At 37.1% G+C, this 12,884-nt stretch overlaps 1 protein-coding gene across 9 annotated transcripts in view; it reads left to right on the top strand.

Annotated features, from left to right (window-relative positions):
- The window catches only part of didum (dilute class unconventional myosin), a 245,874-nt gene that overhangs the window by 184,064 nt on the left and 48,926 nt on the right, over nt 1–12,884 (top strand). For all 9 annotated transcript variants that reach the window (XM_071659554.1, XM_071659556.1, XM_071659553.1 and 6 more), the window contains one exon: nt 11,116–11,314. In XM_071659554.1, coding sequence (XP_071515655.1) covers nt 11,116–11,314 — 199 coding nt within the window. The remainder of the gene's footprint in view (nt 1–11,115; nt 11,315–12,884) is intronic.

Raw genomic sequence — 12,884 nt, 5'->3', positions numbered from 1 at the left:
ATGACATTCAAAGATTGTAAGCATTCAAGTGTTGATGCCTGAAGAAGGCATCAAGCATTCCTGACATTAGGCAGGGAAAGATGGCCGAAAGTTATTGTATTATATGTTATACTGAGAATTGTGTTACAGTTTCCTGGAGTTATATTGAACTTATACTTAGGATGTTGGATGACCTCCACAAGGTAAAAATGAAATTTTTATTGAAATTATGAAAATATTTTGCACTGGCAGTGAGTGTCTAAATGAGAGAATGAGAGCCAGGATGCAAGCAGATGTTACTGTTCTTCATTATCTCTCTTCATGTGTGTATTTCAGTTTCAGTTTTAATGAAATTTATGGACAGTATAACTGAAGAACTGTTTTCCTATTTGAAGTAGAAATTAGAATTTTTTACATTTGCTCTTCAGAAAATATTATTTTTTCACAAAATGATATCATGTAGGAACACCAGGGCATATGAAACTGTCTGGAAAAACTACAGAAAGGTTTTGTGGTGTTTGTTGGTGTATAGGGGTATGATTTGGTGCTTTATGCGTGATAACTAGAGAGTAGTTCTGCATGAATGAGGCAGTTCTTCATGTGATCCTGGTGTTACCTTGCTGCAAAGGAAAAGGTGAACAAGTATTAGAAGAGAATTTAATTGTTTGAGAAAAGTTCCAGCAAACTTTTCAGGATCATTATAATAATGAGAAAATATTTCTATCTCAGTGTTTATCTCAAAAGATGTAAACATGTTTGATGGCAGCATGAAGTTTACTGAGACCTTGGGACCCTGAGCATGTGGGAGAATTACCTGGCACAAGGCCTGAGAGAGATAAGCAAGAGTAGGTAAAATGGATATGAAATGAATTTAGGCTGTGAAGTGTTATCTACACTATAGCTAATATAATTGATAGGAGAAAGGTTTGGAGAGAAAACAGAATCCTAGAGATACGCCACTGTTGATGTGGAAAAGAGAAGTTGATTAATCATTTACCAAAGGAAAGGAAAGCTGGATGAAGGAGGACAGCATTAGAGGCAAGGTTGATAACAAAGTGATGGAATTATAAGGTTTCATGTGACAAAGTTAGTGAGGTATAAAGTAGATTCTCGGAAAGGTGGGTTGTGATGATCTGAGAAGTCATTACACTAACTGGACTTCAAAGGGAGAATATGATTAGTATGAAGGCTTTATGGGAAAGGGAAAACTGATGAAACCTATGAAGGATTTGTACATTAGAGTAGACATGCATGAGGTTGAGAATCAAGTTGTTGTATGTAAGAACTGGGGTAAGATGTGAATGTGTTATGTCCCCATGATTATTCAGAGGCAGAATTAATGGAGTCATAAAAGACTATGTTGGACAACAAAGGTATAAGAGTAAAACAGAAAAAGATTAATGGTAGCAGAGCATTAAGTGATATTGTGAGAAATAATGGTGTGAGACATAGGAAGCAATGGTTGCCTACTTTTAACCTTTAAAGAACTGAGCCCAGAAATTTAGGAGGATCTCCAGGAACATGGTTTATCAAAAATGTGATTAAAAAAGATATAATTTAGTCACCCATCAATAAGAAATATCAAGATAAGTTTAAAAGAAGAAGAATGCATAACTTATCCATATATGTTGCGTGACAGTCGTTTAGATCTGCCATGCTGCAAACGCTCGCTTTATCTCATGTATATCAACTCCTACTGATTCCTCCATATTTATATCTGCTACCACCAATGGATTACTGATATGCAAAGAACTCTTCTAGTACTACCAGTTCAAGATCTGCTGAAATATTATCACCATAATTAGTGCCCCAAAGACTATCACTAATGAGCCACTAATTGGCATTGGGTGTACCAAGCACATACACCAAGGCCATACTTTCCCCAATCATGTTATTTTTGTAAGTGAGACACTAGGATTCCTTCCTGGTGTTAATTGCTTGTGACATATACCTTCTCTGCTTACCAGTAAAGTGCATCTTCCAATATAAGTGACATCAAGAAAAGACAACTCTTGCAAGAAATGTGGCTGATCCCCTATGGGTGAGAAGTTGCGTTGTATGGATAATGGACATTCTAAGATTTTTCCTGGTACTGATTATAGTTGCTTGTGACCTAACATATCTCTCTATACCAGTAAAGCATGCTTTACAAATTGAATGAGGTTAGAGAGAGGATATCCCCACAAGTGTGTATAAAGTTCTTCCACTGTAAACCATATTGGAATCCAAGAGGGTTAATTCTTGAGAGTCAGACCAAAATTCAAATTTTGATGAGTCATTATGAGCTATTTAAGTAATCAGAACCATTTAAAACTAGATGGAATGCTTGTCATATGAATCCTTTGAATTCTACTCAGTACACCACGACCATTTTTTAACCCAGCTCATATCCAATGATCCATTGCATCATCATCCAAACTGACTTTTTCCAGTGCCTTCATATTTAAAGTCTTTAATATTTCATTTAGAATCACTCATGGTATCTTGATATGTCCAAGTATAATAGTTTGTTGTTATCATCATCTGAGCCTTACCAACTCTTGTCAATTTCCACTGTGTAGATGGGTGGGGTGTGTAGGGCAAAGGTGTAACATCCTCCTACTAGGATGATTTCTGGATATTTGACCAGTGACCATTTTCCATGTGATAACTAGAGTTCCAGGTGACATATGGCATGTATACCTGCATCTTGTACTTAAAGGAACCTCTGGATCGTTCAGTTGTGGGTGGGAAAGTTAAAGGTTTTGTGTTTGCAGTGAACATTCAAACACAGTATGACCGTAGACGTTATAGGATGAATGAAGGGTCAGAGATAGTAAAGCCATATAGAAAGAATTATTAAGAGGTGAGATGAAGGGGAAAAAGATAGTGGGAAGCCAAGTATAGATTGAATAAGGGTGTTTATAGGTGAGAGGGGATGTTAGCTTGCAGGAGTGTATGGAATTGTTTAAAGTTAGGGATGCATGGAGAAAATCCTACATGAGCCATCTTACGAGATACTGGGAGGTGACATATTGGATATAATTTTAGCACTGCCATAGCCTCAAGAAACTTACTTGTGTAAAGAAAAGATTATGTAATGGAGAGTGAATGTAAAAGGAGAAATGGGTTACTTTTAGTGTTGGTCAAGTATTGTAGTAAAATGCTGTATTATTGTGCTTGATGGAAAAGAAAGTTGGTATAATTGTTGATTTTATGTGTGACCAGTTGTGTCACATTAGGATTTTAAGTGCACTGATAGTAAGAGAACTCCCCTGGGATGTGGGATGATTTTATGGACTTCTGTGGTATAGTGGTTAGCATTTCTGACTGGGAAGCATTCATGGGCAGCCCAGGGTTGAGCGCAGTTGGTGTGCAGTCAACCCAGCTGTTCATCCACCCTTAGGATTTGGTCGATGAAATGGTTACCTAGCTCAGGGGTAGCAATGCTGTTTCCTGTGGGGCAGGATGGTGCCAAGAATGAATGAGGGCATACAAGTATGAATATTTACATGTGTATATATGTATGTTTATATATATGTATGTATCGAAAGGATCACAATTTTGCGCATGATCAAGATATTCCTATGAGTCCATGGGGAAAATGAAACACGATAAGTTCCCAAGTGCACTTTCGTGTAATAATCACATCATCAGGGGAGACACAAGAGAGAAGTAAAAGTCAGTTGATATACATCGAAGAGATGAAGCTAGGATGCCATTTGGTAAACATGTGATTGTCCAAAACGTACCACATGGACAATCACATGTTTACCAAATGGCGTCCGAGCTTCGTCTCTTCGATGTATATCAACCGACTTTTATTTCTCTCGTGTTTCCCCTGGTGATGTGATTATTACACGAAAGTTCACTTGGGAACTATTGTGTTTCATTTTCCCTGTGGACTCGTAGGAATATGTATGTATATGTTGAAATGTATATGTATGTATATTTGCGTGTATGGGCGTTTATGTATATATATGTGTATATGAGTGGATGGGCCATTCTATGTCTGTTTCCTGGTGCTACTTTGCTGACATGAGAAACGGTGATCAAGTGTGATGAATAACATATATATATATATATATATATATATATATATATATATTTTTTTTTTTTTTTTTTTTTTTTTTTTTTTTATACTTTGTCGCTGTCTCCCGCGTTTGCGAGGTAGCGCAAGGAAACAGACGAAAGAAATGGCCCAACCCCCCCCCCCCCCCATACACATGTACATACACACGTCCACACACGCAAATATACATACCTACACAGCTTTCCATGGTTTACCCCAGACGCTTCACATGCCTTGATTCAATCCACTGACAGCACGTCAACCCCTGTATACCACATGACTCCAATTCACTCTATTCCTTGCCCTCCTTTCACCCTCCTGCATGTTCAGGCCCCGATCACACAAAATCTTTTTCACTCCATCTTTCCACCTCCAATTTGGTCTCCCTCTTCTCCTCGTTCCCTCCACCTCCGACACATATATCCTCTTGGTCAATCTCTCCTCACTCATTCTCTCCATGTGCCCAAACCATTTCAAAACACCCTCTTCTGCTCTCTCAACCACGCTCTTTTTATTTCCACACATCTCTCTTACCCTTACGTTACTTACTCGATCAAACCACCTCACACCACACATTGTCCTCAAACATCTCATTTCCAGCACATCCATCCTCCTGCGCACATCTCTATCCATAGCCCACGCCTCGCAACCATACAACATTGTTGGAACCACTATTCCCTCAAACATACCCATTTTCGCTTTCCGAGATAATGTTCTCGACTTCCACACATTTTTCAAGGCTCCCAAAATTTTCGCCCCCTCCCCCACCCTATGATCCACTTCCGCTTCCATGGTTCCATCCGCTGACAGATCCACTCCCAGATATCTAAAACACTTCACTTCCTCCAGTTTTTCTCCATTCAAACTCACCTCCCAATTGACTTGACCCTCACCCCTACTGTACCTAATAACCTTGCTCTTATTCACATTTACTCTCAACTTTCTTCTTCCACACACTTTACCAAACTCAGTCACCAGCTTCTGCAGTTTCTCACATGAATCAGCCACCAGCGCTGTATCATCAGCGAACAACAACTGACTCACTTCCCAAGCTCTCTCATCCCCAACAGACTTCATACTTGCCCCTCTTTCCAGGACTCTTGCATTTACCTCCCTTACAACCCCATCCATAAACAAATTAAACAACCATGGAGACATCACACACCCCTGCCGCAAACCTACATTCACTGAGAACCAATCACTTTCCTCTCTTCCTACACGTACACATGCCTTACATCCTCGATAAAAACTTTTCACTGCTTCTAACAACTTGCCTCCCACACCATATATTCTTAATACCTTCCACAGAGCATCTCTATCAACTCTATCATATGCCTTCTCCAGATCCATAAATGCTACATACAAATCCATTTGCTTTTCTAAGTATTTCTCACATACATTCTTCAAAGCAAACACCTGATCCACACATCCTCTACCACTTCTGAAACCGCACTGCTCTTCCTCAATCTGATGCTCTGTACATGCCTTCACCCTCTCGATCAATACCCTCCCATATAATTTACCAGGAATACATATATATATATATATATATATATATATATCTATATATATATATTCTTTCTTTCTTTCTTTCGTACTATTCACCATTTCCCACAATAGTGAGGTAGCGTTAAGAACAGAGGACTGGGCCTTCGAGGAAATATCCTCACCTGGCCCCCTTCTCTGCTCCTTCTTTTGGAAAATTGAAAAAAACGAGAGGGGAGGATTTCCAGCCACCCGCTCCCTCCCCTTTTAGTCGCCTTCTACAACACACAGGGAATACGTGGGAAGTATTCTTTCTCCCCTATCCCCAGGGATAATATATATATATATATATATATATATATATATATATATATATATATATATATATATATATATATATATATATATATATGTTCTCAGTGAATGTTGGTTTGCGGCAGGGGTGCGTGATGTCTCCATGGTTGTATAATTTGTTTATGGATGGGGTTGTTAGGGAGGTGAATGTAAGAGTTTTGGAAAGAGGGGCAAGTATGCAGTCTATTGTGGATGAGAGAGCTTGGGAAGTGAGTCAGTTGTTGTTCGCTGATGATACAGCACTGGTGGCTGATTCGGGTGAGAAACTGCAGAAGCTGGTGACTGAGTTTGGTAAAGTGTGTGAAAGAAGAACGTTAAGAGTAAATGTGAATAAGAGCAAGGTTATTAGGTACAGTAGGGTTGAGGGTCAAGTCAGTTAGGAGGTAAGTTTGAATGGAGAAAAACTGGAGGAAGTGAAGTGTTTTAGATATCTGGGAGTGGATCTGGCAGCGGATGGAGCCATGGAAGCAGAAGTGAATCATAGGGTCGGGGAGGGGGCAAAAGTTCTGGGAGCGTTGAAAAATGTGTGGAAGTCGAGAACATTATCTTGGAAAGCAAAGATGGGTATGTTTAAAGGAATAGTGGTTCCATCAATGTTATATGGTTGCGAGGCGTGGGCTATAGATAGAGTTGTGCGGAGGAGGGTGGATGTGCTGGAAATGAGATATTTGAGGACAATATGTGGTGTGAGGTGGTTTGATCGAGTAAGTAATAATAGAGTAAGGGAGATGTGTGGTAATAAAAAGAGTGTGGTTGAGAGAGTAGAAGAGGGTGCTTTGAAATGGTTTGGTCACATGGAGAGAATGAGTGAGGAAAGATGGACCAAGAGGATATATGTGTCAGAGGTGGAGGGAACAAGAAGTGGGCGACCAAATTGGAGGTGGAAAGATGGAGTGAAAAAGATTTTGAGTGATCGAGGCCTGAACATGCAGGAGGGTGAAAGGCGTGCAAGGAATAGAGTGAATAGAAACGATGTGGTATACCGGGGTCGATGTGCTGTCAGTGGATTGAACCAGGGCATGTGAAGCATCTGGGGTAAACCATGGAAAGTTCTGTGGGGCCTGGATGTGGAAAGGGAGCTGTGGTTTTGGTGCATTATACATGATAGTTAGAGACTGAGTGTGAACGAATGTGGCCTTTGTTGTCTTTTCCTAGTGCTACCTCACGCACATGCAGGGGAAGGGGGTTGTTATTGCATGTGTGGCGGGATGGCAATTGGAATGAATAAAGGCAGTCAGTATGAATTATGTACATGTGTATATATGTCTATGTATGTATATGTTGAGATGTATAGGTGTGTATATTTGCGTGCGTGGACGTGTATGAATATACATGTGTATGTGGGTGGGTTGGGCCATACTTTCATCTGTTTCCTTGCGCTACCTTGCTAAAGCAGGAGATAGTGACAAAGTAAAATAGAAATAAAAAAAATGATAATATTACACTTAACCGCCATCTCCTGGGTTAGCGAGGTAGCGCAAGGAAATAGATGAGGAATGGCCTAACCCACCCACATACACATGTATATACATAAACGCCCACACACATGCATATAGATACATATACATTTCAATGTATACAAACACATACATACGTACAGAGACATATACATATATACACATGTACATATCCATACTTGCTGCCTTCATTCATTCCCATTGCCACCCCACCACACATGAAATAGCATGTATGGAAAGAGAGGTAGGAGGATGGAGATGGGCATACTTGAAGGTTTAGAAGTCCCAACAGTATTGTATGGATCCAAAGCACGGGCTCTTTGAAGACAGTATATGTGTAGTGTGAGGAGGGCAGATTAAGAAGTGATAGGCAAAACATGAGAATATTAGAGATGAAAACTTGAATAGTAAAACAGAAATCAGTTGGAAAGGAGAAGATTTAAGTAAGAAAATCTTCAGGAATGAGAAATTCATGAACTTAGATATGTAAGTAGTCGTCAAAATAGTATAACCATACACAACATAAGGTAGATAATCTTGTGAAAACTTTTGATGATACAAAGGGAAGTATGAGGGAAAGCAAAAGATTGCTGAAGAGATAGACAAAATCAGAAAATAGACTGTAAAGAGCAAGTGGTATTTTAGGATAATGATACTTTTATTATGCAGGGATGTGTTACTTATGATACTGAAAGAATGAACAGAAACTGAAGTATGACGTTGAATTGATGCATTATGTGGTGAATGATAACCAGTTGCTTTAGTGGGATAGAGAATTATGTTCTCTTTATCACCCAGTATATGATGTGAGAATTTATATTTGTACATGTTGTATGAGGTTATATAATCATAACCCAGTCTATATTAATAGGAATAGAGATAAAGGAAATAGAGTTGAGTAATATGAATGTCATCATGCACAAGCTATAAAGGATGACACATATGTAGAAGGATCCACCTTATCAAAATGATAAGCCATTATAATGAAGTGCAACAAAAGATGACAAGTTTAGCATCAGCAAACACATTGCAGTCCACAGTGGTGATCCTTCATTAACAAACACTGACCTGTACCCCCCATACACTGCTTCTGGATGTGTCCCCAACATTCTACAGAGGGTAAGAAACGAGCTGAAGTATTATCCCCACACCTTTAATATTACAGTATTACACGTGTATAGTAATTATATATATATATATATATATATATATATATATATATATATATATATATATATATATATATATATATTTATATTTATATATATTTATATATATTTTTATATATATATATATATATATATATATATATATATATATATATATATATATATATATATATATATATATATATATATATTAATCTGTAATTGTATATCCAAGTGTGTGTGTGTGTGTTAGCATTGCTTAACATTATGAGCAGGCTGCATGAAAATTAAAATAAAATTTGCCAGTAGCAAATTTTCATGTAATTTTTATACCAAATCATTGTAGACTTTCATTCATTGAATATTTGTCCTATCTGAGATAGCATGTTCTCTTCTGACTGGTCAAAACAAAGTCAGAAAAATGTGTCTGACTTCAGTGTCTCTTCAGATTATAGTTCTTTTTTTCATTCATGTATGGTTTTAAGTAGTTCTTTGAACTTTCTCACTTTTAAAGCTTGTAGACATGTACATGTTAAATTGTTTGGCCAAATTTTTTGCTTATACCCATCTTATATGTTTTTGTTCCTTTGTAGTAGGCGATGTTATTTATTTATTCGTCTTTTTTTTCTTACATGAGTATGGTAGCATTTTATGGTACAGTAAAACTCATGGATTCTAAAACTTTGAAAGACAAATGATTTTCAAATACAGGTTGAGCTTTTCTTATCTAGCAACCTTGGGACATACTTCATCCTGGTTTATACAGCCACTTTAACAAAGTCCATTTATTCATTTTCTGGGAAAATTTAACCTTCTTTTGTACACTTCATTCTCCGTTTACACGGTAACCATTAGGTAGAAGTAGTTGGTAGGGACATTAGGTAGGAGCCTCTGGAAACATTGCGCTACAGTTGCCCTCTGCCTGTGAGCTGTTGAGGATGAGGTACTAAAAGGCTAATAAGTAGCACTGGGGTTCACTGGTTGTTGAGACTTCTGCTGTGGCCATCCCCTTTAAGGAGTAAGGGAGTTCCTGAAGGGAACTGATATCAGAGATAAAGATACATACATAATTTCAGTTGAACATTAACAACATATTATGGCACTAGCTTTGATACAGATATAAATTTTTTTCCCAGATATATTGTTTTGAAAATTTGAAAGTGCACCAAAACTACCTTGCGCCTTCCTGTCTAGACTCCTGGAATTGGTTCTTTATGTATTGTTCTTTTGAATATTATTTTTAAGTTAAAATACTTTAGATTGGATATCAGTGAGGAACATAACATTACTTAATTACAGTCATAAGGCAATAGATTCATTTTAAGAAAAACTTTAAATATCATATTTATTTTCTGATGTGTTTGTACAAAAATGAAATATTCATATGTACATTGTATGAATGTACATTGTTAAGAATATGGTAGAATCAATATCATTGAAAGAAATATGAAGTTGTGTTGCCTCATTCATGTTAAAATAGAGGTAAGCATCCAGGATAAACATGCCTAACCCTTTTGATGCAGTTTTTTTTTTTTCTATCTCTATGTCTCAGCTGATTAGAGAGCATGGCAAATGCTTTCCACCCATAGTTTTAGGGGTTTTGAGGAGGTTAGAGTATGGATTATATCACTACAGATGTGCTCAAATGAGTTTTGGTACTCTTGTAATAAAGCAAATATTAATAAGATGAATACACAAATGCCAGATCTTTTGATATAAGCAACATCTCTCATGCTGTGTTGGAAGTGGCTGAGGTGGTGGGACTAGCATGCTTACCAAGCCAATCTGTTGGTCAGGAATTGTGTTATTTAATAGGAGTAGCCAGACATTGGAATGGCAGATAAGAGAAGTTCGACCTGTGTAACTTTTGGCAGCAGAAATATACCTGGAGACCTAATAGTCTTGTACAGTATTCATAATGCATATCTGGCTGTAGAGCTACTAGTCTTTCAGAAGAGTTGAAAAGTGGTTAAAAAACAAAGGACAACCATATAGCCTCATATGGCTCATATACCATGGGTTTAACTGTACATGCTACTGCATCTTTAAAGCCTTAATATCACAAACTTTACAGTCACAAGGTTTTCTCAAAGATGGATACAGTAAGCACGTAAGAAGGATGATGATGCAGTAAGGTACTGCATTTCCTGAATATCATATCTTGTATTGGAGCATTGTGTTTGAAGTACCAACTACATGGTCATCACTTCATTGGCATTACCTGAAGACATTCTGTGAGAAGTTTGCACTTGTATTTTGCTTCATTATGTTTCATAGTTACATCATCAAGGTGGTGTGGGTGTGCATCTGCACTTCGGATTTGGCTTGAATGTAACTTTGTCCTTAGGTTTAGATATTCTTAGAAATGTCTTTCACTTCTTAATGCTAATAACATTTCCCATTATTGTTGTGGAGTATATGTTTATCAGTAAGTTCCTGTTATATTATACCACAAGCTTCTTCCATGTTGATGAATTCTGTCTCATAGTTTGTTTAATGATAACTTTTTAGGTGATGCAGTTTGGTAAGTCTTATTAGGTCCCTTACATTGTAAGGGAAACATGAACGGATGAAAGGTTTTTCTCTGTTTGCCACCTTGTGACTTTCTTTATCCTGAAGTTTCTACTGTATCCTCCCTCAGACAGTTAGAGGAGGAACTCAAAGCAGAGAAACTACGACATCGTGAAACAGAGACAGAATACAAGGGTGAGTTGGAACGCCTCCGCCGGGATAATGAACGCCAACAGAAGCTCCTAGCACAGAATCTGACCAAGGGTGATAGTTCCAATCCTGAAACTCTTTTACAGTCAGAAATCATGCGTCTTACCTCTGAAAATCTTGTGAGTTTTGCTTCATTTAACTGCGTTTGTAGTATTAGCCTGAGTAGTTGAAGCTCTACTTAAATAATTCTATTGATTTTATGTAGATATGATTTTTGACATAACAACATTAAATAGGCCATTAGTAACAATTAATAAATAGCTCATGTACATTGCTATCATGTGATGTACGACCATAATAGAAAAATGTTTCAAGTGTTAATTTTGTTCCGGAGTACAGTAACTGTACTCCACTGAAGGCTTTAAAGCAATTAATTCCTTGACTTGATCCTTGGTTGCTAATTATAACAGCACAGTTTTATCCTGAGTATGTGCATCATTAAATGCTGATTGATGACTTTAGGCAATCTATGTGAGATATGTGAAAATACTGAAATATGCTTGAGATATATGAAAATACTGAAATTCTCTGACTTGAAAAATTTGGAATATATAGTAAACAAAGGATAGGTAAAGAGTCATGGTTCTTCAGGTTTAAAACTTTCAGTTTGTATATAGAAGTAATTGAAAAATAGATGTATACAAATGGGTAGGTCAAAAGAACTGAATAACGAAATGATACTGTACATAAAGAACACTTTCTTATAGCTGACTTTTCAACTCAGCATTGCTCATAAATCCAATGATATAGGAGTCTTTCCCTTCACATTTTTACTAAAAAAGATTTTATGAGCTGTGGATAGAAGATCCTGAGACTATAAAGACAGCATAGTACAAATTACGGTTAATATGATGGTAAGGGTACACTAGATCTTAAGAAAAGTTAGATATCAGTGAAAAAGTTTGTGTTTCCAAGGAGAACTGAAAAATCTAATGATAATGATAAGCGTAATAAACATCAAATAACCTGATGAAGGCTGCACAGCTAAGAAGAGGTATAAGGAACATGTTTTTGAGGGTTTGATTTGTGGAAAAGGAGGCATAAGTAGATGTAACCAGCAGGAAAATTGTTAGGTATATTCAAAATATCTTAGAAGTAGAAGGATTTGTGTAGGTATTTCAGAAGCAGAAGTAAATGTTACACAAGTCAGTTCAGGAAGTGATGAAACTTTATTAACCCCAAAAAGATAATGCTTGAAAGGAAACAGGAGGAAGAGAGGTTATTGGAAGATATAAGCGTATAACATCAAGCCCAGAATTCTTGAAGAAAAGATTTTGGCTGATGAACGCAGTAGGGAGGGTGGCTGTAGATTAAGAAGATCAAGAAAATCATAAACAAATAAAAGAATTTTAATAGGGGACCAAGCATAGAAACATAGATATAACAAGGTAAAATGAATGCTGAGTATTAGTGATTATTGTTTGAGGACAAGGAATGCATTCCAGTAGGGGCTAATTAAGAGCTTTAGCATTTTGATGTAAAGGATTAGATCTTGATGTTGGAGAATCTGAATACAAGGGTATGATTGAAAATCAGAAGTTTGAGTAGTCTATGCTGAAAGAGGAATAGTGATTGGGATTACATGGTTTAAGTAAAGGTACATTTATATGTGTCTTGAGCTACAAAAGAGAGTTTTATAAATGTGAACATGATGAGAGGGGTGGCATGTAGAATTTTTTATTATTTTTT

The sequence above is a fragment of the Panulirus ornatus genome, chromosome 68 (genome assembly GCF_036320965.1).
Source record: "Panulirus ornatus isolate Po-2019 chromosome 68, ASM3632096v1, whole genome shotgun sequence".
NCBI classification, from domain to species: Eukaryota; Metazoa; Arthropoda; class Malacostraca; order Decapoda; family Palinuridae; genus Panulirus; species Panulirus ornatus.
This window is presented reverse-complemented; position numbering and strand designations above follow the sequence as displayed.